Source organism: Nanorana parkeri, unplaced genomic scaffold, assembly GCF_000935625.1.
Source record: "Nanorana parkeri isolate BGI_ZX_2015 unplaced genomic scaffold, ASM93562v1 scaffold424, whole genome shotgun sequence".
Classification (NCBI taxonomy): Eukaryota; Metazoa; Chordata; class Amphibia; order Anura; family Dicroglossidae; genus Nanorana; species Nanorana parkeri.
The window spans coordinates 543,160-571,051 of NW_017306692.1; the positions used below are offsets into that span (position 1 = coordinate 543,160).

At 39.0% G+C, this 27,892-nt stretch overlaps 1 protein-coding gene across 1 annotated transcript in view; it reads left to right on the top strand.

Moving 5' to 3' along the window:
- The window catches only part of THBS2 (thrombospondin 2), an 89,028-nt gene that overhangs the window by 34,532 nt on the left and 26,604 nt on the right, over positions 1–27,892 (top strand). The window contains exons 5-14 of the mRNA XM_018559982.1: positions 7,793–7,980; positions 8,733–8,873; positions 11,374–11,467; positions 11,605–11,775; positions 11,867–12,043; positions 12,833–13,006; positions 15,695–15,822; positions 17,727–17,879; positions 18,584–18,802; positions 21,412–21,519. Of these exons, the coding sequence (XP_018415484.1) occupies positions 7,793–7,980; positions 8,733–8,873; positions 11,374–11,467; positions 11,605–11,775; positions 11,867–12,043; positions 12,833–13,006; positions 15,695–15,822; positions 17,727–17,879; positions 18,584–18,802; positions 21,412–21,519 (1,553 nt within the window). The remainder of the gene's footprint in view (positions 1–7,792; positions 7,981–8,732; positions 8,874–11,373; positions 11,468–11,604; positions 11,776–11,866; positions 12,044–12,832; positions 13,007–15,694; positions 15,823–17,726; positions 17,880–18,583; positions 18,803–21,411; positions 21,520–27,892) is intronic.

Genomic DNA, 27,892 nt, shown 5'->3' on the forward strand with positions numbered 1-27,892 from the left:
AAGTGCCTGGTGTCTGAGATCAGCGCTCATTAAGATTTTATTACCTATTGGGCAGTGTAGTCGGACAGCAGTGGGGTGAGGGGGGCGGGGGGCAAGGTGTCAACCACGCTAGCTCTAGAGCCACAGCACCAAGAAAGGTAATACAAATTACTTCTATTCAATAAACTTTGTATCCTGGGGACAGTTTGCAGAATATATATTCATAGTAAGACTTTTTTATTAGAGTGATAGGGCTGCTTAGAATTTACACATAAGGAAGGAAAGCTTACCAAGTCCGTAACTCCAGCAGATTTATGGTGTGAGAAGTGAAGAAGTATGCTATAAACTGCCTCTGTTCTTTTCTCACACTGAGCTGTAACTAACTATAGGTACATTCCCCGGTATCAGTTTCTATATTGGCAACTGCAGTTCCTGTGTATGGTGGCGGACACAAATTTTATTTTACTGGTATTCCACAGTACTGTGGAGCATTTCACTATTTACATTAAAGAGACCATGTCACGCTTCCTCTGCCCTTTGCAGATACACTGTTGCTTTCCCTCCACCGTCACACACTGTTATTATTAAACATTGATATAGTTCTTGATATAGTTCCCTAAAACATTGCAAAGTGAACCTAGAGCCATTTACATGAGGCTCTGCACTAAAGGAGTTTGCATTCTAATATCCCACCACAGTCACAAACTATTATTAATATCCATTTAATGGATATGGCTTGGACATTTCCCCAAGGCAATACAGAAAGCACTGAGCTACTCACAACAGGCTCTGCACCAGAGGAGCTTACACTCTGGGGTCTTTTTATAAAGGTTTCGACACAAGTTTCCCTCCCAAGCTTTACACAGAGAGGTGTCCATAGTATTTTTGCTACCTGAGGTTGTGGTGGTTGTGCACGTTATAAGGGGGGCATTGGGAGGCAGGGCTGTGGCCTCTGCATCATCTGGCATCCAGTGATGTATGGCCACATCTCCTTACGTGGCTTGTAGCAACCTGGGATGCTCTGGCCAGAAAGGGGGCAACAGGCACATTGTGGAGCAGAGTGGCCATGCCAATCTGACTGATGGCCCCCCCGGGGATCCAAAGAGATGCTACCTGAGGCAACAGCCTCACTATAGGGACAGCCTTGCTTACACATTCAGATGTTTGGATTCAACCGAAAAAATGTGAGAATCCTGCGAGAAAGTTGTGTGAAAACTTCTATTATCAGACCCTTCTAATGTTCCACCACAGTCACACACTTTTATTATTATACATTTATGTAGCTTTGACATATTCTGCAGTGCTGTCCAAGGCACTCATATGACCCTACCAATAGCATTTTCAGCATGGCAGGAGCAGCATTCATAAAATGAAAAGGCAGGAGACTTTTAAATGTTAGATTTAAGTCACTTTGAAAATGTAGAAGGGAATTCAGGAAAAAGGGGTAAAAGTGGAGAGTTTATTCAAGATATTCAACTGATAGTCTGTTTTTTTTTTTTATTGTGTCTGCCAGAAGAATTAGCTCAGGCAGCTTGTGTTATTTATTGTCCTCATTTTACTTTTCCCATACTGAGCTATGGGAAAGAAATTATGATCTGATTGTTTGCCAAGAAATAAACATACTAACTGATGCTGCTGTTCTTGCCATTTTGATGTTTGTGGCTCAATATGGTTAGTATTCAAGCACTCAGAACTAAAATAGAAGTAGGGGTTAAAAATTATCATCTTGCCTAAGACCTTGTTTGGTCTTAATCTGCCTCAGAGCAGCTGGATGAAAGTGTGTATTCATATAAGTACCTGCTGAACACCAGTGATTACATCTACAATTTGGGGTATATTTTGCTCTCAGTAACACCAATTAATTGGGTTTTTTTTACTTCCACTGATACCTTAATGGCCCTATTTTGTCCAAAAAATTTGTAAAGCATAGGAATAACACTACAAGTTAAGCCACACCCACTTTATTTGGCCATTCCCTCCCCCATGAGTACGGCACTTCACTGGCAACTGTAGCCATGGGCAACCCTGTGGTTTAGTAGTTAGTACTTCTGCCTTGTAGCACTCGGGTCCACAATTTGAATCACAGCCATGACACTTATCTGCATGGAGTTTGCATTTTGTCCTTGTGCTTGCATGGGTTTCCTCTGGTACTCCGGTTTCCTGTAACACTCCAAAAGACATGCTGGAAGGTTAATTGGCTCCTGTCTAAATTGGCCCTAGTATGTGTGCATGTGAGATAGAGATCTCAGAGTCTGAGTTCCTTGAGGGCAGGGACGGATGTGAATGTACAATATGTGAGTAATCACAGTGGTTCACCGGCACACACAAAGAAAAGTTCCAGTATCAATGTCTTATTGTTATTGGGTTTTTTTTTTTACAGTCATGTAATCAGAAGCTACCGTTTCGGGACTTCACAGGTACCCTTCATCAGAGCGACATAGTGAGCCACTGGGGTTGATTTACTAACCTTATAAACACACCACGAACGTGTATACACCTCTGCAGTGTGTTCCCTCCCAGCATGATCTATGGGTGGAATCTAAACACCTTTGTAATGTGTACACACCCAGCAGGTGTGTTGTGCAAAGCCCTGAAGGAATTCCAAGGTGATGTTGGGTAAATTAGCTCTATGTTGTGTTGCTTGCGTTGATGAATGCAAGGAATGTAAATGCATGAGCTAACCATTTTTGTCTAAACTGTGAAGCAGCATTATATATGCATCATGTGCATGATTTTTCCATATATGGCATTAGTGGAAATATGCTTTTAGAGACTTTTTGGTTGATAAATACGTTTTGCTGTGTGAAAATCACACACACCTGGTGTGTGTGTGTATGTTTAGGTTAGTAAATCACCCCCACTCGCTCTGATGAAGGGTCCCTGCGAGTTCCCGAAACATTAGCCTACGATGGCATGATGTGACAGTTTTCATATAAAATGTTTAGGTTAGTAAATCACCCCCACTATGTCGCTCTGATGAAGGGTCCCTGCGAGTTCCCGAAACATTAGCCTACGATGGCATGATGTGACAGTTTTCATATAAACATGTCAATGAGATATTGATATTGGAACTTTTTTTGTGTGTGCCGCTGGACCACTGTGATTAATCTGAGTTTTGCACAGTGTGGTATGTGGTATCAAAAAGATAAGTGAAGTTCTGATTTAATGTGTTGTGTCATATTTCTCTTAGCATACTGGTAAAACCTTAAATTCTAATTTGTTTTATTGTGGGTTTTTTTTTTATATATATCCTTTAAGGACTCTATGGTTATTACACTGTTTATAGATGAGTGTCCAAAGACTACTGTGCCAGTTTTTATTTGCCCAGGGGGGTTAAATCGATTTGATAATGAATTATGTTAATTCTGACGTGACATAAGGTACATGTGTATGCTGAAGAACTTATTCTTAAATGTACTTTCTGCTGAGTGTGTTAGGAAAATTGTCCTTTACGCTCTATTACTGTCTTACTGCATACCTTTTTTCACCCAAAATCAACTATGCAGCCACTGTGCAACAGGCAACATAAGGTGCCTTGCTCTTACCATCTTAGCTGTGCCCTTCTCCCCAGTTTGCCGTCACAGCCTTTATACGTTCACAGATTGTACTTTATCATATACTGTGCACAGTATTGCTAAAATGTACAGTTATAGGAGCCTTTGATGGTGAATGTCACATTTTCTCTGCTATACATTTGCTGAGCTATTGATCTGGACACATAGTTTATAGAGTGAATGCCTGCATAGTCTGGTGCCTCTGTCTTTGTTATTATTGTCTGTGTGAAGTTTCCTTTTTATTAATTTCTGTCTGAGGTTACGTGGCTGTCTGAATGCCAGGAGTGGGGAGTTCTGGAAATATTCTTTTCAGCAAATCCTCATCAGGAATGATGGCTAGACTTGAATCTGGTAATTCATTATTCAGGAAAATGCAGTTAATTTAATTAATCTAATCTTTTTTTGCAGAGAATCCTACATTTTGATGTGCCTGCATATATGAATGTAGACAGTTTGCCTATAGGAAAGGGTTGCCAGGACTTTTACATAAGAGATCCTTATGATATAAAGCCCAGACAGCTCTAATGTCTTTTATGTGCAACCAGTCCTGAATTCTATCAATATCCACCATTTTATATTGCTACTTTAGCTGGGGCCAGCAATTATTTTTATTGGATTTATTTCCCATCATCATACACAACTTTATTCTGATAAACCGCTACCCCCACCTTACCCTTATTGACTGAAACATGATGCTACTGGTTTAGGAATTCCCACAAAATGTGCTGAGTTATACTCATTCCTGGTTTTTGCCTCGTCTCTCAATTCAGTGGCTATTGCAGACAGAAAAAGCTGGAAGCACCCTAAGCTTGATTATTGTTTTTTTTAATAAATATTCAGTGCTGTAGTGAACTAGTAGGGGGTCATGAGGATCCCTCTATCAGTTAAATATTTTACAGTCTTCCATGAAAAAGCATTAACACAACCTATCTAAAAGCAGCATAGTTAATTTTGTGATATTAGCTACGGTACTGTAATACATAATAGAGATTGCAGGAAGAGCAACGCACACGAGTGATGTAAGAACAGGGCAGTGGGGTGTTTTGATCATGCACACTGGAGCAGTCAAATATGTTGAACAGAAGGGCATTGGGTAAGGAAGGGGGCAAAAGGAAGACAGTCACTTGCAGCAGATGGGGAGGCATTGATATAGGGTTGTCAATCTTGGGAGCCAGATGAACACAGAAGACAAAGCTAAGTGGGAGAAGTCTGTCAGAGGAGAAAGATGAGACCCCATGCAGATCAAGTAGCCAATGAGAGTTTGGTTATCAGTGAATCACATGTAGGGGAAAGAAGCAGAGCCTACTTATATAAATCAAATGTTCAATATTGATAACATTTCTACACAGTTTTATAGCATACAATTTGTCCTTACAATGTAAAGCTTTATTGGGCTTTCTCATTCCTAAGAATCCTATTTCTTTATTTGACTTTTTAATTCTTCAGAACTTTTATTCATGACTTTGGCATCCCACATTTTCAAACGTGTTAAATTCGGTATGTAATTTAAGTAAGTAATGACAGGCCTCTAGTTATAACCCTTCTATGGACTGGTTTCCGTAGATGGTAGATTTGATATGTCACCAGTGCTTTTACTGGTCAGAGCACAAGATCAGTCATACTGCTCTTGTTAAAGGATATCTAAACTCAAAATGAAAATGTCTTAGCCTGAAAAATAAAATGAATGCAGCCACCACATGTAAGGACTAGTAACCTGCAATATATTACATATTTGTTCTTGGATTTAGCTATCCTTTAACGTCACCTAGCTTTGCAATGTTTCTGATCTCTAAAGTTGATAACAGAGTGTCCTTCCTTGAAGATGTGAACAAGGCCTATCTGAGAAGATGGAAGTGTTTTCCACTAAGACGCTCTGTAGCCCTGAATGATGTGTGACCATTTAAACAAACAGCAGCTATGTACATTATTACTTCACTGTTTGCCTGTGACTATGGAATAAACAACAGCTGAGGACATTAAAAAAAAACCCTCCCACACAGCAGACTTGTTCAATTTTAATGGATTCCAGCAGTTTTGAAGAACAGAACTTTAAATATTTTGAAATGTGAACAGTAAAGTATTCTGCTATTTCAGCGGTTGTGGCAAGAGGGAAGTTTGGAGTTTAGGAGATACATAAGGTTACATATTTTAAAAGTCATAACCACCATAAAAAATTCTCACAATAGTTACTTATCACTATGTGTGCTGCTTTCTAAAATATAAACTTTGTGTTCGAACTGTATCCTACCATATACTGTAGGTTTAAAAGAAAACCTATGTCGACTACCATTGCTGACCACATTCTGCACATGCCAGTAGTCTGGATTCTGTAGGGTTGCTCTGGGCTTCAACTCTTTTTATGTACTTGAATTAGCAAGTTTGCACATAAGGAGTTCTGAATGTGTTTTCTGCATACTTGTTTCAGGTCTATAACTCATGCAAGGCAAAAACAGCCTGACAACTAACATTTTCTGGAGGTCAGCAATAAAAGCCCACATATGCCGCTCATGACAATTACACTTTAAAGAGACTCTGTCAATTTATGAATACTGAATGCTGTTGATAGGTGCTTGCACATACCTTAAGCAGCTATTGATATGCTCTGCTGCACCCAAATACTGGGCTCTTCTAATCGGGCAATCCTGGGACACTTCTGGTTAATGTCGGAGCTTTAAATCCCATGCCCGCACATTTCTATTGGCCTATTACTATGAATGGCTGCCACATTGGCCAAAAGGAATGTCTGGGAGGTGGGCAAGCTTCAGCACTATGAAGATCGACAGGACATTCAGACAAAGCAGAGAAGACTAAACATCTACAGGTACTTGTAGGCATCTTCGAGTAGACTTTTTCACTTTAGAACTGCTTCAGTCTACCCTGCATAAAATTCGCAATATACTAATGGATACTTGTTTTCATTCAAATGTTCTTCAAAGTTCTCTGGAAAGCTTGGAATGAGTGGTCTTTAGAAGCATCCTCAATATCTGCGATAACACTACTTGGAAAAGGGGCAGATGCAAGTATCTTTGAAAAGATGGTCTTACATGTACACCTGATCACTTTTCTGCATGGCCAACATAAGCGGTGGCACAGGGTGTAAGACTGCCAGAAGCAGCACTGAACAATCCATATATCTTTCTCCAAACAGTAACACATTATTGTGTTTAATAATAGGTCCTCATTATTGCTAATCCTGTGCAGACTGTAAATTTTGCTGCTGGAATAGTAATCTGTTCACAGTTACAATTCATTGAGTCAGGATCCATACACCCAGAACCAAACTAGCAGAGTAGGCTGACTAATCTTATACCACTACTTGCAGACAGTTATTGGTTCTAGTTGTACTAGTTTGAATTGTTACTTTCAGTCTCTCAGTTTCCAGTGTTGGTGTGCTTTGTGTGGTTATGACACCTAAATTGTTATTGTGACACTTAGGCTAGACAGTCATTTGGATCAGGTGGGGGGTGGCACAAGACAGCTGGCTTTGAAGGACAGCAAATAAAATTCCCATCCATTAATCATATACCTGCCTGAGTTAGGATGCATTCACACATGTTTTTTTTTTTTGTAGTAAGACACTTGCATTTTATTGCAAGAAAATACATTTTAAGTGGAACTCCCATTCCTATGTGGCTAGTTGATAACTTTGCTGCTAAGTGCATTTTTAATTTATAGGACATCTTGCACATTAATCAGGCACATTAAAATGAATGACAAATTCAATATATATATTGCATTTATACAGTATAATATGCATAAACACATATTAATTGCACAGAAATGTGCATTATAAAAGTAACCTCAAGTTAGAACTACATTCTAATTTCTGGATCCAAAGAAACTTAGTGTAAATCTTAGTATGACTACTGGATTCAAATGAGAGTCCTCTATGAATGTTTTAGTAGCAATATAAACCAATAAGTGTCATCTTCTGTAGAACCAAACTAAAAAACATCACGTAACAACAAAAGAGCATTCATTACTGTGTCTACTCCTGTTTGCAGCTGGGTAGTGCACTTTATTATTTGTTTGCATGACAGTCTCTTCCTCTCTCTTATTTGGGGACTATCAGTTTTAAAACCATGTATTATTACAGGGGCTTTCCACTATAAACAACAAAAGTGAAAAACCCCTTGAACTGTAGACTAATGACGGTTGTTGATATCTCTCCAATATACAACCCCTGGCAGTTAGCTTTTTTGTTAAGAAATGAAAACCACTTTGAACTTCTGATTTTTAAAAAACTTTTATCTTCTTAGGTGACAATGTCATCAATGAAAAAACAGAAATGATCCACCTCTCCCCCCTCACTGAATATGTTGGAAAGAAAGAAGATAGACAGATAGACTTCTGTGACAGATCCTGTGATGAGTTAGGCACTATGTTCACCGAACTCTCTGGGCTGCGTGTTGTTGTCAATAACCTGCTTGAGAACCTTCAAAAAGTGGTAAATATAGTTAATCCATCAATTTATATTAAATACAGAAAATTAAACTCATTAAAATAATGACTGTTAAATGTTTAGGAATTCAGTGGTCACTTAATTGAAATATATGGTATTTATGTTCAACACTGCTTATGCATTATTCTTTATAATACTGATGTACACCGCTGCAAGCACTATTTTGATCGCACCGGACCGCAGGCACAATGTGCCTTGCGATCCCGTGCGGCTGATCGCATTGCGGCCGGAGGGCGTGGCTACGATGCCATTTACTTCAATGGCCCGTCACGCCCCCTCCTGCCCCACAAAAAAGTGAGCCGGCTACAATGCGATGCAGTGCGTTCTGGCCAGAATCAGGTCGGAACGCACTGCATCTGTTGTGAACCTAGCCTAAAAGTATAGTCATATAAATACATAAAAACATTCATAAAGACAGACTGGCATTTAATACTGGCTGACATGACATTGACAGGGAATAACACACCTTACTTACTTAGAATGATTATTATAAACTGTCTTACAAACTTTTGCAGTGTCCAACAAGTATTGACAAGCATATATTATCACAACTTGCTAAAAGTTTAGTGTTTATTTATCTATCCTATTAGGATATTTATTCTTCCATAAGTCCACTGTAAAGCTGTAACTTGTTTTTTCAAATGCTAGAATTTCCCATGTCTTCGGGTTTTTTCAGCTGTATTCTTCATAGGTAGAAGACAGTTTTAATACTACTTTTAATTCACTATTCATTTTAGTCTGAAGAAAACCAGGAGCTGTGGGAGTTGATTGGGCCCAACAAAACCTTAAAGAACCAATCAGTGTGCTGGCAGGATGGACGTGTCTTTGGTGATAATGAAGACTGGATTGTAGACAGTTGTACCAAATGCACATGTCAGGTAACTATTCCACAAAATAAGATAATGGTATATTTGTCAGTTTGTGTGACATTGAACGGGTGTAATGCTCTGGACTACAAATCCCAGAGACGTAAAGCTTATCCCAAGGATGAGCCCAGATGTAAAGCTTGGCAAAACTTTAATTTCTATTTTGTTGTCTGTTCTTGCAGTAAAGCTCAAGGAAACTGACCCAAGTAGCATTTAAAAGTACTTTACTTGGCGAAAATGCTGCGTGTACAAACTTAGTTACAGGAGAAAAACATAAACATACAGGCTGCTACAAACAAACTATCACATGCACCCACTACACTATCTTCTAGTACATGTAATGCTTTCTAAGAGACAAAACACTAAAATAGTACTTAGCTCAAGCTGCAGGTTCTGTAAATTCCGTAATTAACAGGACTTCCCTGGCACTTAGGCGTTTGTGAGAAAATGGCTTCTCGTTGCAGTCTCTGCTAAATCCTTTGTATTAGAGTGATGTCCTTTTGTACTGTTCCCCTCCTGTGAAGTCCTGTTCAACCTTTGAGCTACTGGGTTTTACTGGGAGAAAATGGCCTCCCACTTGTGGGTGTTGCCCCCTAAACTTTTATATAAGTGAAATACCATGCATTTCACTTTCCCACCTCTAGCTATCATAAATTGCCATCAGTAGTCCAGATTTGATTTGAGTCTTGACCAACCTAGGTATGACTGTTTACACAAGGCTTAACCACATCACCATCCCATTGTGATACGAATAATGGGGAAACAATACAGGGCAGCCCCCACCATTGTCAAAAAACAGTTTGGTTTGTTAAGAAGGCACCGTCCATTGTGTAAAACCAGCTCTCTGTCAATAAACAAACAAAACCTACGTCTCTATTGCAAATCTATGTGTGTCTGAAAACATCCAATAAAAAATCTATATATATATATCGCAACACAACGGGTTACTTAAAGTGGAAGTAAAGCGACTAAAAAAAACCCCAACTACTGTATATATTGTACAAAACTCACTCACGTTTAGGGTGTCACCATGTCTCAGGGAGAGATCCACTGGTATCCCTGTTCAAACGTAGCTTTGGCACAGGCAAATGGGATAAAAAGGAGTAGATGGGTGGGTGCCTGGGTGGACTGTGGCTTATGGTGGGGACAAGTGCTGTCGTCTGCACGGACTCAGCTGGCCAGGCTGAGCCGTAGCAGCAGTGGGAGGTACACGCAGAGCGGACGTCAGAGGGTCAGGTGGCTCTAAGAACAGAGCGGTCCTGTAACACTGTGAGTCCACGATCCGATGCTGTAATAACCATTTCTCTAGAAGCTGTTGCTCCATGTAGTGCGCTATTCCATTTTTTTATTGTAAAAAAAACCCCAAACAAACAAAAAGCTAGAAGCTTAAATCCATAATGTACTAGTTTGCACAGTATTATAGCTTTATAGTTTTATAATAGAGCCAATTAAAGGGTTCATTTACACCATAGTGTTGCTGCAATGCATGATAAAACTTGAATAACTTAAAATAAAGAATTAAAAACAAAAGGTAAAGCTCATCATGCAGTTATAAATAAACAGGGGTCTCCCCTTTAAAAAAAAGTTAGTTGCACAGAATGCACATCTACAGGGGGATGTATTGCACCTGTGCTATACTATACTGCAACACACAGATGCATATCCTCTGTGTGTTCTGATGCACCGATGCAGTCTATTTAAAGTGTATTCACACTTTTGCAGCCATTTTTCAATAACACCTATTTTGTATTTGTTATATGTTCTGATTCACATACCATAACTTAAAAAAAATTCTGCTTACATATTATTTGCTCTTTTATTAAATAAATGTTTTTCTCTAAACTGAATTTTCCTCTGAAATGCAAGGGGTCTGTGGGAAATTATGTTTACCAAGTTGACCCTGTCTATACTGTGCCCGCAGATTGTCTAACAAAGGATTTGCATGCACATGCATGAGGGAGTTACTTCATCTCGGCATGGCGGATCTGTGGGCTGTGCTGCACAGGCACTGCTCAGGGCACAGAAATAAAAACATTGCCAAATGGTAGAAAGAAGCTATTATGGCAGAAGAGACTTCATCAGTCGCTTCCACCGTAAAAGCCTACCAATTGGCATTTTTTACAAAAAAAATTCCTTTACTTCCACCTTAAAGTATTAGAACACAATCCACAGTTTACAAAAGTTGTACTACTTTGTCTTAAAGTATATCTAAAGCCAACTTTTTTTAGATAGAGTAGGGTTTAAAACCCGTCATGTTTGGTCTTTTTTTTTGCCATCTTTGTACCATTCAGGAGATTTCTTTTCACTTACTTTACTGTAGACACATCATCAAGTAAAAGGAAATCACGCCAAATTTGGGGAAATCCTAACTAAAACAGTTGTCAGTGGACCAAGTGCCATCCACCCTATTAGCTGTAGATAAACTTTGTGGATTGAAATCGTAATAGTATTTTTATGTATAGCAATAAAAACTGAAGCCTTTTTGAACATGTAATTATCACTCTCTACACAGAGCTCAAAAACAGTGTGTCATCAGATTACATGTCCGACTGTGCATTGTGACAGCCCAGCTTTCATTGAGGGAGAGTGTTGTCCTGTCTGTTTCCGTAAGTAACATTTTACTCTTTTAGGAGACAGAGATCAAATTTTCATTATCGTCCATTTTTGTTCTTTGTCAAGATGTTCTTGTTCTATCTTAATATTCTAAAAAATATTTCTTCTTTCTCACATCCTTGTCTTCTAGCATTAGATAATGAAGCTGGTTGGTCCCCATGGTCTGAATGGACAGAATGCTCTGTAACCTGTGGCCCTGGAACCCAACAACGTGGAAGATCATGTGATGCCACCAGTAGTTCTTGTGCTGGCTCCTCAATCCAAACTAGAACATGCAACCCTGGGAAATGTGACCACCGCAGTACGTGTTTAATAATTGTTATTAATGACTGAAGTCATGAGTGATATGTGGTCAAATACTAAAGTAATATCTATCCATGTTATTTTTATAGTACGTCAAGATGGGGCGTGGAGTCACTGGTCCCCATGGTCAGCCTGTTCTGTGACCTGTGGAATTGGCAACATCACCCGTATTCGGCTATGTAATTCTCCCAAGCCACAGTTAGGGGGAAAGAATTGCACTGGAAGTGGACGAGAAACGAAAGAATGTGAAGGGATCCCATGTCCAAGTATGTTAATAGAACAGTATCATATTCTTTATTATACAGCACTGGGGTAAGGCCCATAAACTGGAAGTTCTGTCCTCCTGACAGTGGCCATTACTGCCTGCTTTTAGGTTAAAGTATATAGGTGGGTTTTTTTTTTTTTTTTACATGTTTAAGATTTGACTGCCATGTCTTTACATTGACATGTGGGGAGGAATAAATACAAAGCTCAAACTGATCTCAAACTGACCTTAACAGATATAAAAAGCCCAAGCACAGTAGCTCTTCAGGTTTCAGTTACTGAGATCCCGTAGGTCTAAACCCTGGGTTTTTGTCATGCCATCTAATTGAAATTAGTTCTGATTATTAACAGTTAATGAAAATTGCATTATCTTATTCCCAAGTTTTTAAAAAACTACAAAGAGTATGATTTATTGATTTAATAATAGCAATGCCACCGTGCTTAAATTCTATTCCTATGCTGTAAAGTTATTTTTACAACTTGAGATTGAGAAGTGCAGGACAGAATTGTGAAATGTAAAATGCCTGAAATGTTCCAACCAGCTGGATCTGTATTGTATACTACATTGGTGTTCTTAAGAGAACACCCAAACTCAGAAATCTTTCATAATGTATGTTAAGCATAACAGTTAAGTTAATTTGCTGTGCAAGGAAAATAAATATGAGAGCTTTGACCGCTATTTTATCAAACTTTGTTGATAGACTATATGACATTACCATTAAATGCATACCATATATAAGAAATTCTCAAAATGTACAAAGTCATGTGACACTTTTCTTTTAATATTTCAGTTAATGGTAAATATGGTCCTTGGTCACCATGGTCTAGCTGCAGTGTTACCTGTGGAGGAGGTCTGCGAGACAGGTCCCGTATTTGCAATAACCCTAAGCCACAATATGGAGGGAAGAAATGTGCTGGAGATACAAAAGAAAAGGAAATGTGTAATAAGCAAGAATGTCCAATTGGTAAGATATCTTAACTGATCACTCTGCTATCAGAACAAAAACCAAGATATGCTAAATAGAGGTCACCTACATAGTAGCTTTTCAGCTAGGTTGCATAGCAAATGTCATATGTTGCTCTTATGCATTGTATCTCACACATATTTTATGATGTTATTATAAATATCTGTTGTAAAAAAACTGAAAGCCCTGATGGCAACATTTCTCAAGCTGATTTTCAGTACATTTCTGAAATGTCTGTGTTTGTAATAGCAGTAAAACATCTGCTTTTATAAATTCCAGTCTCAGAGACAACATGTTTGTAGCAGTGAATGCCAGAGTGTGAACATTATAGTAGGCTTCATTGCGTTTCCTGAAAAATCCTCAGCTGGTTTTAAGAGTTTGAGGCTAAGGGTAAAGATCTGGCCTACTGGGAATGTCAAATGTAGTAACTGTAAATTTACTTTGTGAAAGCCGACAAGGAAGTGAAGAACTCAACTGCTCAAGGGTAGAAACATTATATTTCCTAACTACAATGTAATACAACACTTAAATACATTTAAAATAATACAAGCTGACGGCACGCTTAGCAGAAATAAAAGGCATTACAATTATAACAACAGCACAGATGCTGTGATTACAAATGTAGAAACATGAGCAAGTCATACAGTGTATGCGGTTTGCTAGGGATCTGGGAAGAAGATAAAGGCTTACTAGAAGTAAAACCATATTCATTTTTTTCCCCGCAATAGTGCACTATTTTTCAGTTACTGCCGGGGGGATTTTTGCCCACCACCTTCATGGCCAAGGTAGCCAAGCTACTATTGTCTCCAGTAGTAAAAGCTTTACATGGACTCAAAACCTGTGCAGCCTCATTCAAAATGGCACATTTTGTTTGGATAGAATTGCTTTTTAAAGCTGAACAGGCACAAAAACTTTTATTGAATATATTCCTCAACAGCCACGAAAGGTAAAAATCCACTTTGTATGCATCAAAAAGCCTTTGCAAATCCTTGTAAAAGTAGCAGTAACATCCACACTGTGCTGTACTTGGTCCGTGCAGAATGCTGAGCTGTGGGAGGGACCCTGCAGGCTCCACCCACTACAGGCTGTCTGTAGAAAACTACAGGAAGAGGCAGCTACAAGACCAGTCACCCTGCACAAGGAGAGAGAGCAGCAGTGGCCGGTCTTTAGTACAGGAAGCTCCTGCAAAGAGTAGAATAAAGTTTCACTGAATTACACTGAATTGCGGCACAGATCTGGGAGAAATACACAAAGCACACCAATATTCATATCAAAATACACATGCCTCTAGTATTGAGACTATATTTGCTTATCCCAGAGTTCAGTTTTATTATCGAGAATGTTACCTTATAACATGAGTTGGTCTACTGTTCCTACCACCAACTAAAAATGTAATGCCTGTAAATCTTAGATTATAGGTCTGATCAATTATATGCAATTTCATATAAATATTTTACTATAGTTAACAAAATAAGAGTTGATTCATGGTTGTTTACTAATAAAAGCATTATTAGTAAACTATAAGTACCGTATATACTCGAGTATAAGCCATCCCGAATATAAGCCGAGGTACCTAATTTTACCCCAAAAAACTGGGAAAAAGTATTGACCCGAATATAAGCCGAGGGTGGGAAATGAGGCAGCTAATGGTAGATAGATACCAATAAAATTACATTAATATTTATTTAAAAGAAAAATAACCTAGCTCTGTAAGTGGAAAAGGGGGTACAGGGCTACATATCATGTACTACGGATCATTTAACCCATTCATGTTAGCAGAGGATCATTGTAAATGTATTGTCTGCACTGTATTAGCAGTATATACTCCATATAGAGTATATACTGCTAATACAGTGCAGACAATACATTTACAATGATCCTCTGCTAACATGAATGGGTTAAATGATCCCTAGTACAGGGCTACATACAGATCATTTAATACATTCATGTTAGTATCATTGTAAATGTATTGTCTGCACTGTATTAGCAGTATATACTCCATATAGAGTATATACTGCTAATACAGTGCAGACAATACATTTACAATGATCCTCTGCTAACATGAATGGGTTAAATGATCCGTAGTACATGATATGTAGCCCTGTACCCCCTTTTCCACTTACAGAGCTAGGTTATTTTTCTTTTAAATAAATATTAATGTAATTTTATTGGTATCTATCTACCATTAGCTGCCTCATTTCCCACCCTCGGCTTATATTCGGGTCAATACTTTTTCCCAGTTTTTTGGGGTAAAATTAGGTACCTCGGCTTATATTCGGGATGGCTTATACTCGAGTATATACGGTATATTAAAGCATTGTAGACACTGTATATACAGATTCTGTCTGCCCCAGTAAAAATTGCACTTTGTATTTAAACCATTCATCTGTTTTTCAGCATATTTGGCATCATGGCTTACTGTACACCATTTTCTTACAGAAATCATTGTAGTAAATCTATTGCAAAGTTTCTCACATGGAGATCTTGCCAATAACCACATTTGCTGTTGCAGGGTTACAGGCTAACACTAAGTCACTGCCTAACAAGTAACAGCAGTGTTGACACCCTGCAATGTGTACTGCTCCAATTGGCTGTGTGCTGCCTATTTGATATAACAGATAGACAGACCAACGGCCAACTTAATTGTGGTATGGTTCATATCTTAATATTAGGTAACCGTTTTTACAGATGGGTGCCTATCAAATCCTTGCTTTCCTGGAGCTGAATGCAGTAGCTACCCTGATGGATCTTGGTCTTGTGGAGCTTGTCCAGTTGGTTACATTGGCAATGGGACGTTTTGCGAGGATCTAGATGAGGTAACGTATAAAAGATAATATCGTATACTGTAAAAGTTATGAAAACTTCCAAAAATGTGCCTGCTGATCTGATAGTTTACAAAGAAAATGCTACTCACAGAAAGTAATAACTAAATTAGATATCAAAAGTAAATATTTTCAAATCTAAACTTTATCCAGTAAATTAGTTTATAACATAACCTGCAGATGTGAATTTTATTTGGTGAACCACCTGAATCTGAACCCATGCAGTGGGATCGATTTCTTTATGCGTTTAATTATTGTGGCTTCTGGCAGTATTTCAAATATTTTATTGAATTTGCTGAAGATTGTTGCCATAATGCACAAAACTTGAGAACAAATACAATAACCCCTCTTGCATCCCTTAGGGGTTTGATTCATCATTTACCCCGTAGTTGAAAATGTTTTGCACTCAGCAGGGTCTGACCTCTATAAATTGTCAAATTAAATTTAGATTTGTGGAATTATTAATTTGTTGAATACATTTTAGTTTTGTTTATATTTACAGTGGATATCTGATTTGGTTTTTGCTTTGTTGCAGTAGCAACTATTTCATTATTTTATATTATTTATAGAGTGCAGAGACAACTTTAAACAGATGCAGTCACTTTGACTTGTTGGATTCTTTTCTGTTAGGTGGTACTCCAGCTAGAGATTTTAGAGAAAATTGTCACTGGTGCAGGAAACAAGGAAAACATCCAATGGGGACATAGGGAGCAATAATTTTAAAAAAAGCTGGCTAGTGGTTATAGCCTTAAATCGCTTGATTTTTGTCCCTGTTGGGGAAATTACACATCACTTTTTGTGACAAAACCTGAGAAATGTCCCAACCCTTTCCCATTCCAATTACTTATATGAAAAATAATTGGCTGCCTTTCCATTCTAAAAATAAGGCTGCCCCAGATCTAAATTTCTGATGGTCATGCTATCTCCTGTAGAACCGCTGTCACTGTTTCCTGTATGCAATGTAATGGTTTTTGGAATGGTTAAGTGTTGTAACTTTCTAAAATAATACTTTGTTGTCTTCTGGTTAGCTGCTTCATAGCATTTGCCATTTAGTCTTGTTATAGTGGTTATTTCAGCTGCCGCTGGCTAGTGTGAGCGGTTCTGTAAATGGTAGTCTCTCACTCCAGGACTAGACTAAAGGTGGCCATACACCTTACAACCATCGCACGACTTTCGTTGTGCGATGGTTGTAAGGTAAATAAAATTTCGTACGACCTGCCCATCATGGACAGGCAGATCGTACTTGCGATCATCGCAAGTCCTCCCTGCTGAGGGGAAGGATTGCAGATGATTGCAATGGTGAGCGGGCAGTGTGCGCTTGAGCACCCCGGGTCATGCAGCTTTCGTCTTGCGATCGCGCTACCAACCCACCTAAAATTGTACGATTTTCGGCGGGTTTTTATAGCGTGCTCGTCATACGAAAATCAGAACAGTAAATGCGGTCGCACGCTGCCCATCAACCTTACGATTATCGTGCGATTGCGGGATCACCCGCGATTATCGTACGATAATCACCAGATGTATGGGCGCCTTTAGGATACACAGTGGACATTACTCTCACCTTAGTCAGTTGACTATGTTGAGGCATTGGTCCCATGTACAAAAGAATAGGCATATTTTTGTGTAGCAGAATTGCATTGCAGTATATGTAACTGTGTTGCACAGAATTAAACAAATCTGTTTGCTGTGTTAATACTATGCTGCTTTTGTATTTTTCAACTAGTAATATGTACCAATTTAAAGATATATAGAAACAAGATATGACATTTTTTAAGCGATTCATCTGTTGTCACTTGGACTATAAAGCAAACCTTATTAGTACAACTAATTTTTTTTATAGTAATTATTATATGCTTGCCAGTAACACCATTTTTTTTCTTTTTAATTGCACACTTAAGTGTACACTGGTTACAGATGCTTGCTTCCGCCTGGGTGGTGTCCATCGATGTGTGAACACAGATCCTGGTTATCAGTGCCTTCCCTGCCCACCTCGCTACAAAGGCAACCAACCATTTGGTGTTGGATTAGAAGTTGCACAGAAAGACAAGCAAGTGAGTGAGCATTAGATGTAAAAAATGTTAAAGTAGGTCATAGGGCAATCTTTCTACAAGATACCTAGTCAGTTGTGACAGATTACGACACATGACCTAATGAATGGCCGGTAAGAAGATCTTCCAGTTTCCCTATTGTTAACCGCTGGGGACAGTATGTCCAGGCAGCAGAAAGACATTTCTTATGAGGTCAGATTGCCTTGTTTAGGGTAGCTGACACTTGGTCATTAATCTCCACACTATGTTTTAAAACTTATTTGAGGAATTCTAATGAAAAGCATCTGTCAAAACAATATATGATTATCCATAGCCGCTATCAAGAATGACAGGTCAGCAGTGGAATGCACGGGTAAAAAGACCTTTCGAGTGGATGAGACTGGAATGTGGACAATTTAAGTAATTTTGTTTAGTCAGTTATTTTAGCAGAAAAAAAACAGTGGGAGAAAGAATATTTCTGTTAAAAAATATTAAGTTATCAAGTAGCTTGACAGTTTTTGACAATTATGATTTCTCTATGTCTCACTTCTTTTCTGTTCTTTCCACTTTTCTTGCCTTTTAGCTCCACTTACTGCAAGTAAAGAACCTGTAAAATAGTGATCCAAAATGTGGGTTTTATATTTGATATGGATGCCTCATTACTTTTGCTTTTTATAATATCTATTTTTTATTTGTGCATTAAAAATGTCATCAAAATCTTTATTTAGGAATGTGAACCAGTTAATCCGTGCAAAGACAAGTCTCACAACTGTCACAAGTTTGCAGAATGTATTTATATTGGCCACTTCAGCGAACCATCTTTCAAATGTGAATGTCGCACAGGCTATGCAGGTGATGGCATCATTTGTGGAGAAGACTCTGATTTGGATGGCTGGCCCAACAACAACCTCATCTGTGCTGCCAATGCTACTTACCACTGCACCAAGGTAAGAACAGTGGAACTTGAGGGTTAAGATTTGTTGCTATCAGTTATCGTTAAAGCTCTGTAGTTGCATAGTGATTACTATAGTTCATACTGTGGATAAATAATTTGATTTGTTTTGCTTAAAGTAGACCTTTACCCATATCTTTAAAATAACAACAAACACACCTTTAGAAATGTTTAGTAATGACAATCTACAGTACAAACACACACTTCTAGATAATTGCAGGCTTTGTATTCTTTGCATACCTTATTTCTCTTTTCTTCCCCAGTCTTCTGGCAGTGGCCATGTTTACTAAGGGCAGATTACTAGCTCTCCTTTTACTTCCTGGATCTCTGGCACATGTGACTAGACATGTGGCTAGGACATGTGACCATGCGCATCATCTCAGGGGAGGAAAATGCCTTTCCCTGAGATTACAGATGACATTTCCCAGCAATGCTCTGCTGATGACAAGGCAATCCCAATGTGCATTGCTTTGACAAACTGAAGTCATTTTGCCCTTACAAAGCAGGAAGTGAATGCTCTGCAAGTGTAAGTATTTCACGATCACAGCATTTTACACCTGACATGTCTATGGTATTATTAATCATCATACATAGAGGGATGCATTGGTAGAATTAGGTTTGAGTGTAAAGGTCTGCTTTAATTAGACCCCACTGTTGTTGAGATCATTTCTTGGACCTAATGTTGTGAGAGAGGGAGTAGGGTATTCTTCTAAGCTGCCTTGTATTGAGAAGGTTAAGAGAGTACTGCATGGGTCCAACCATGCAACAGGTGCAAAGCACGTTGAAGTTGAACATTAGATCGTAAGTGCATTAATACAGTTTCTTAGATATAAAGCATTGGCTAGCTGAGGTTTACTTTCTGAATTTCATTATTTGAAATTGAGTGGTTGATTTACTAAAAGCAAAGAGGCTGTTCACTTTACAAGGGAATTAGCACTTTGGAAAGGAATTTTACCCTAGCTTAGTGAATGAGGTGAACCTCTGCTGACTTCTATCATCCAATCATGTGAAACCATAAATGCTTTTGCTTTTTTTCCTTGTAGGTGATTGGGTTTTCTTTGCAAAATTCCCCTGCAATGGGAAAATTCCCTTGCAAAGTGAACAGCCTATTGGACTTTAATAAATCAACCCCTATAAGTAAATCCAGCAGAACACTATTCTTTACTAGCATGTATTCAGACAAAACCTGGCCTCCTACTCAGTTGGCTTGCAAAACCTTGCTTAGACCAAAGAACAAAACAAAGAGAAAGTCAGGTCTGTTAATGTTACATTTTATTCAAATGAAACACCAGGCAGAAAATGTAACTATTAAACATGAGAATGAATCTCTTCTAGTTGTTCTCCATTCTTTTCTTCCAACAATGGTTTCTCACCAGACAATGTTGAAGATAGACAACTGAATCTTCGTTCTGGTGTTACCGAATTTGACTTCTAGCTAAATTGGTTTGCAACATCACGCACAGTCAGTCTTAAACGGTGCATACATCAGGAATTGCATTTGGGTTTCCAAGAAAAGTGTAGAGCTTATGTCACACAAAAGGAAAGAAGGTGCCCGGCAGCACCTGACTTTTGTCTATACAGACACTAAGGGACACTAAACTCAGATATTAAATAATAAAAATAACTTCTACTATATAAATAATCAATGACTGTGTACCTAATTTTGTTATCGTTCAGCTCTAAATGCTCCAAAATCATTTTTTTTGTCCTGCCACAATTTCCTGGCAGAGGAAAAGTAGCCAACCTATGTGCTTATTCAGGTGAAGGACTACAGTCAGATGTGAGAACTATGAAGTTCTCCCACATCTCCTCTTTAGAATCCTCCCAGTCTTTGCCCACAAATCCTCCTCGCCTCCAGCTGTGATCACTGGGGTGAGCTGAATGTCTTGTACACTAAGTTTCTGAAGACATTCTGCATGTCAGCTGTCAGCAGGCTCAGACATTTTTACTCTGCACTGACCATCTCCAAGTGGAAAGTGTTCATCAGTAAGGGGGGCCCTACATTCACCTGTGTATATATACACTCACTATAGATAGATATATATATATATACATATATATATATATTTTTTTATTTTTTTGCTCTATAAATTGCTGTAAATGTGAACTAGTGCAGGTAATACAGAGTAGCAGTGTAGAGGAGAGTACAGTGCAGGCAGCTGATAACAGTCAATGAGGAGAGAGGGAGGGCGGGGGAGGAGTCGGCTGTGTGCAGTGAGAGATGATTCCTCTCTGCCTCATGGGAGTTGTAGGCAAGGAAAGATGTGCATGTGACCAGAATCAACGTGGATGGCTCTTACTAAGTGACAGGAAGTGTGAGGAGAGAGAAGAGCAAGGGGAGCGAGCAAAACAGACTTTCTAAATGGATTTAGATAGTAAAAAAACATAAATAAATGTGGTTTTGGAGAATGTCCATTGTGTAGATGTGTATGAGGAGAAAAAAGCTGAGAGTTTTGTGTTGCTTTAATGTGATAAAAAACTATTTGAAAATGGGATCTGATCCTGGCAATACTGGGGGCATCAGGGTGACTTCCCTGTCCTTTAGAAGAGTGCATTAACAAAAGCTGTTTTTTTTCTTGATTAAAATTGTTTCTTCTCTTAAAGGATAACTGTCCACTCCTTCCTAACTCTGGACAAGAAGACTTTGATAAGGATGGTATGGGTGACGCATGTGATAGAGATGATGACAATGATGGTGTAGATGATGAAAAGGTAAGGGCAAACATTACCATAGAATTTGTACTTCTAGCATTTGACCAAAAATACTTTAAAGAGAACTATGGGCCAACCTTTTTTGGCCATAGTTCTTTTAATGATTACAGGAGGACAAATACTATGTCCTCCTGTGCACCAAAATTCAGCATGTAGCACGCTATCGTCCGCCATATGCTGACAGCGCAGGACCGGGACAGATCCTGACAATATTGTCAGGACTCAGCCTGCTGACTAATTGACAGCTGGCTCTGTCCGCCCCCTCCCCCATCCATCCCTCCAGTCAGCACTGGAGGAACAGAGAGGGGAGGGGTGAATCCCTGACAGTCACTGCTCTCTGCAGGGAGAAGATCGGGAAATGAGCGATCAGCGGTATGTGATCACTCATTTACCAATCTATAGAGCCGACGTGTGACAGCTTCAGTGTCACACGTCGGCTCTAATTATGGGGAAGAGTGTATTTCATAATTCTCATTTAAAGTCACAAATTGCATATAAATATATATCTATAAATGTACTTTTTATGTCATCTGGAGTCAACTATGTGGCAAGCTTCCTTTCATCTGAACAGCACCACAGCAAGGGCTTGTAACTAGGCTGAAAAATGTAACCAGCAAAACACCCTTAAATCATGTTTCCCCTGCATATGCTATAGAGTTGAGTCATCACTGAGGGAAGCAGAGGTGTGATTGGCCTGCAACCTGAACTTGCAACCTTTGCACTGTAAAATGTGAGAGCATTGTGAGATTTAAGAGCGGACATTGAAAAGTCTGTCTCATTTGCAATATACTAACCTTTTGGACAGTTACAAAATATAATTGCATTCATACGTTTTGCATCAAGCAGTTACATTGCATTACTTGTACTTAAAAGAAAAATCCCAGGATTATATTTTCATGAATGTAGAATGCAATCTTTAATAAAATAAGGAACACTGTGTTGCTGGGACATAGGGTGACTGAGATATAATATATTTTAAAACACCTATAAAGGATTTATTATTTTAAGACTGCAGTTTGTTGATTGTTCTGGCTATTGGAATGTATATAGTTACAAATTTCAGTCTGATATTCAACCATCTTAAAAGAGATCAATGGCCGAACCTTTTTTTTTGGCTGTAGTTCTCTTTTAGGTCATATGAGTACATTTACTAATGTAGTCCTGTGAACCAAAGTCAGCATCTAGTGTCTACTGCCGGCTATATGATGACAGTGCAGAGCCGCACTGCAGCTGGGAAGGATCCCAACAATCTTGCAGGATCCACCCTGCTGCTAATTGACAGCTGGCTCTGTCTTTCTAGAGCCAGAGCCAGCTGTGCCTGTCCCCTCCCCTGTCTGTCCCTCCAAGAACGCTGGAGAAATAGAGAGGGAGGAGGGAGGAATCCCTGCGGAGGATGATGACTGACAGTCACTGTCCTCTGCAGGGAACAGCCATGAGCTGAGCCATCAGCGGTTTGTGATAGCTCAGTTCTCAATCTATAGAGCCGGCATGTGACAGCTGAAGTGTGAAACAACGGCTCAAACTATTGGGAACGAGTACATTTTACTCGCCCAATAGTTCTCCTTTAACACAACTCAGTATTGCTGGGCTGGGCTTTCGATGACACAAAGTGATTTTGTGTTTTAAAGGGAATCCACTCTTTTATAACTTTTGTTTTCTAGCAATGCAGTTGCCAGAACTACCTCACTGAAACATACAATGTATATGCTGTTAACTAATTGGACAAAATATAAAATGAATTACACACAACTATTTATTATTGTTATCTGCAAGCTTGGAAGCATCCTTGGTTGCAACATTCCAGAAATGAAATTGAGAATAGTCATTCAATTGAGTCAGTCCCTTGAAATATACACAAATAATCTCAAATGGAATAATCTGATGTATAAGATGTATATATGAGGAAATCACAGATTTCACAACTTCCGTTGCATGCTAATATCTAAACAATTCAACAAAAAGAATTCACAGGCCGTATAGTGGTTAAATTTAAGTGCTTTTTTCCAAAGCCGGAGTTTATTGCAATAATGGTTGATATCAAACTACTGATGCAATATATGCATATACTGTATTACAATCATACCTCACTTGTATTTCAGTGGTTGGGCCTGCAGTTTACTTTGTCACTGTTTTACTTTTAATTTTTCTCAATGTCTAAGTTGTATTTTTTATCGTTTCCTATTATTGTAATCAAAAAAAGAAAGAGTACTTGTCAGTCAGGTGGTATGGCACTGTTGGTGTTTTCTATTTGAACCATTAGACCAGCGGTCCCCCACTCCCGGGCCGCGGACCGGTACCGGTCCGTGGATCAAATGGTACAGGGCCGCCCACTGAACATTAACAGGGGTGTGGAATTCGTATCGCCCGACGCCCGGGACATGTAGATCCGGGTGCCGGGCAAGTGCTTTTTACACTGTTTTAGCCCTGCTACGGACAAGTAGCAGGGCTGGTTTATTTTTTCTTAAATGAGCGCCGAGAGCGGGGGGCGTGGAGCGCCGAGAACGGGGGGCAGGGACGGAGCGTGGAGCGCGGGGGGTGGGGACAGAGCAGGGGTGTGGAGTAGTGACAGGCTCTGTCACCTCCCTCAGCCTCTGTCCTCATCGGCTGCTGCTCGCAACAGTGCCTGCTAGAACTCCTCTGTTGGAGGTGACAGGTTGAATAAAGTGTACCTGTCACTTCCAAATGTTATCACACAGGGGATTTGTTAACCCCTGTGTAATAGCAATACAGTTAAGTTTAAAAATAAATAGTAAAAAAAAAAAATTAAAAACGTAACAAAATAAAAAGGCGATAAAGTAAAAATAATAAAACAAAACAAAAATACCAAACATGATATAATAAGTCTTTACTGTTTGTGTTCCTCAAGCTTTAAATCATATTTAAATATAGGTCCTATGTGCATTGCTCTATCGGTATGTCGCATTAGCAAGGCTATTATCCAAATTTCAGTGTAATAGCAATACAGTTAAGTTTAAAAAATAAATAGTAAAAAATATTAAAAACGTAACAAAATAAAAATGTAAAAAATAAAAATAATAAAACAAAACAAATAAAATGTTTTCAAAGTAAATACAAATTGAATAAATGAAAACCAGCCCCGCTGCCCCCATCTGCACGCGAATAAACGCGCAGCGTTTTCAACTGCGATTGTGTGCAACCGCACGGGCAGGGCTGTATTGCAGCAGGAAAATGCTCAATCTGCCTGGCACGACTGTGGTGCCATTAGAAAATAATGGCACTGACAGCACAAATTTAAATTATTAAATCAAAACAATCTAAAATATAAACAATTGACGTCCCCCCCTCAGCGGGCCGCGGTAAAATTATCAAACGTTGACTGGTCCACGGCGATAAAAAGGTTGGGGAGCACTGCATTAGACCACAGTTATTAGCAAATAAGGTGCAAGAAGGTTGTCCTCAGAGCTCATGAAGATATACCATAAAGACAAAATTAAGTCTACCCTCACCAATATAGGCTTTACAAAATTCATCTACATGCTTCATCATGCTTTATGACCATCAAATGAATCCTTGGATCCTTATGACCAAACAGAATAAGAACTCTCTTTATAAACTGAGGTTGGTTTTCTTATAAAAATATTTTGGAATTTTTAAACAAGGTAAATCCCATTCTAAATAATTTTCAAACCATATATAGACCTTGTGGATGACCAGAGAACCAGAAAAAATATCTAAATTCATCAAAATTGCTTTTTATTTAAAAATGGATGTGAACTTTTGCCTATTATCCTAATAAATACTCCTTTGTTAGCTTTGTGCTCAACTGTAGAGCATAAATTGGCACACGTATGGCAGAACCTTATGTGATCAAATTTAATTTTCTACCTGTAACTTCCCTACTTTGATAGGGAATTCTAAGAAAATATTTACGTGTTCATTAAAACTGTCAAATGCATTTTGCAACAGCCTGAAAATATTATTTACATTATATGCCCACACATCTGAATAAGAGTGGAAGTGAGAGTTTATGCACAGTTTATCCACATTGAGTTAGTTAGAGTCTATTGCACTGTTCAGCTCTCTCTAACATGTCTTTAGGCACTGGGAGTTAGAGGAAATGTGGTGCTGGTAAAGATGGGGGTGAATGCAATTTACAGATAAAAAAAGGAGGATGTAGAGAGAATTAGGGTGATTTTACTCCTAGTACAACAAGCAGACAGGCAACAGGGTATTTATCATGGGGAATCAATGCAAACTATGATGTGTTAGTTTCTAATCATGCCATTACATCATCAGGATGCATACTGTACTTAAACATACAGAAATGAGAGCTCTAGTTGTTAAATGTAAGCCGTCACCAAACACAAATCTGAATTTTTTAAATTCCTGCTTGCACTATATGTGTGCCTTTTAAAGATGGAACCCCAAAAGCAGTTAGTGTCTTTCTTACAAAAGGTTTGTTGTTTTTCTAAAATTACATTTGAAGTCCTAATATGTTTTGTGGTAAATTTAGATGCAGTTAGCTCATAGGGCAGTTCTTCAGCTGGTGCTTGCCCAACTGAATACAGTCTCATATGGTCTGGTAGCACTTGCTATATTTGATCCCTGAATACATTACTGGGGTTTCTGTTATTCTTTGCTAATATATGCAATGGCTCTTGGTTGCTTTTGTTGTTGGAATTTTTGGCATCAACCACACACTTCATAAGGATTTAAATGCCATTCAAACCACAAGCTGGAACATATTATACATGTTACAAGCTTAATGTATTTTTTTTTAATATGGATAATTATGTATACATTCAGAGATTAGGCAACAGGGGATAATTAAAAAGCAGTGAAGGGAACAGGGGAGGCCACAGCAGTGTCTGTATTTTATGGGAGTGGCCACTCTTTGATTTAAAAGTGGAGCTCAACTAAATATATTTTATTTAGTTTTGGATATATATATATCAGTGGAGACAGAGACTGCAAAAATACCTGTCAGAGGTTCTTACCTTTGCTTATGGCACTGAAGCAAGTGTTCTGCTTGCTCTGTGTGTTCCTGCTGAAGAGATTTCCCATCACTTCCTGTTACAGTGACCACTGTCACAGGTATAGCAGGTCAGGGCCCCACCATGGACACGAGCAGAAGTAAAACCTACTCTGAGATTATGGCCTTTCTCCAATCTAGAGAAATGTTTTGCGTGGATTTACCTCCTAGATGCTCAGGCTTCCCCTTGTAGCTTCCACTCTAGATCCTTGATTTCTGACACCTTCTTTAGCTGCAATTTTGAGTATTAGTGCATCCCATTGTGCATTTTCCATGGCTTGGTTGGGTTCCCCACACCATGGCATGTCTGATTCCTACTCTGGTAGCACCCAACCCTTGTGAATGCTATCCCATTTAGTATCACAGTTCTCCACTGACCTGACTTTTCAGTAGTTGTCAGACCCTTCCTAAGGCACTGACAAATATGGCCACCCTAGTGCCTTTTTTCCTGGCATACCCATTGTGGAATGTTCAGGAGACCTTCACTGAAGACAGTCAGTGTCCTAGTTGCTCCCACTTCTTGCTAAGCTGAGGTTCCTATTGTCTACACTCTGTGGATTTTTGTCCCTTACCTCTTAGGGGTTTATAGAATTGCCAGGGTGTTTCATTTAACATGGTCCCTCTTCTGCTTTCTCTCAATCCTTATTTTTTATTTCTCCCTTTGAGTTAGAGAATATGGATTATGGGTGGGTAGCAAGCTGGATTCTGACCATGGTGGAAATTACCCCTCTCCCCCATTTCTGGAAGCTCCTATGCGCTTGTCTACTCCTTGAGTCGGGTTCTATAGAACAGACAGTTTTCTAGGTGAATGGGGCATCCCTCTTTTGGTCTTTTATCTGACTTCTGCTGCAGCACATCTGGGGGTTGCAAGATCTTCACATCTGAAAAAAATGTGAGAACTTCCCCTGTATCTGAGCAGATGACCTATTCATTACACTAGTAAGTGTTGGGTGTGTCATTCGTGACCACTCTGTTTTTTCTTTCAAAATTCAAGGTATTAGTTTTCAGATCTGATGTCCCCACTTTGAAGAGTGAGGGTTCTGCATATGAGTGTGCCTCCTTTCTGCCTTGCAAGGAAGAATTTCCCTGAAGGGTCAGCAGGCAGGTTACACTGTTACCCCGATACAACATTTTCGCTAAGTAGTATAGTGTAAGTTCACAAGCCTTTGTGAACCTGGCTATTGGAAGCTAGATTCTCTTTGTGACTGAGCTTCAGTCTTCTAAGAACGTCTTCCTACATTCCTTCCTCTTCCTATTCTATATCAGACTAATATTCTTAGTTTTAGTACTACAATTTCTAAAATGGTCCTCTACAGAGAATTCTGCCCTGAAATTGCTAAGTTTTATGATCCCATGTGTTCCATCATGAGCTGTCTATAA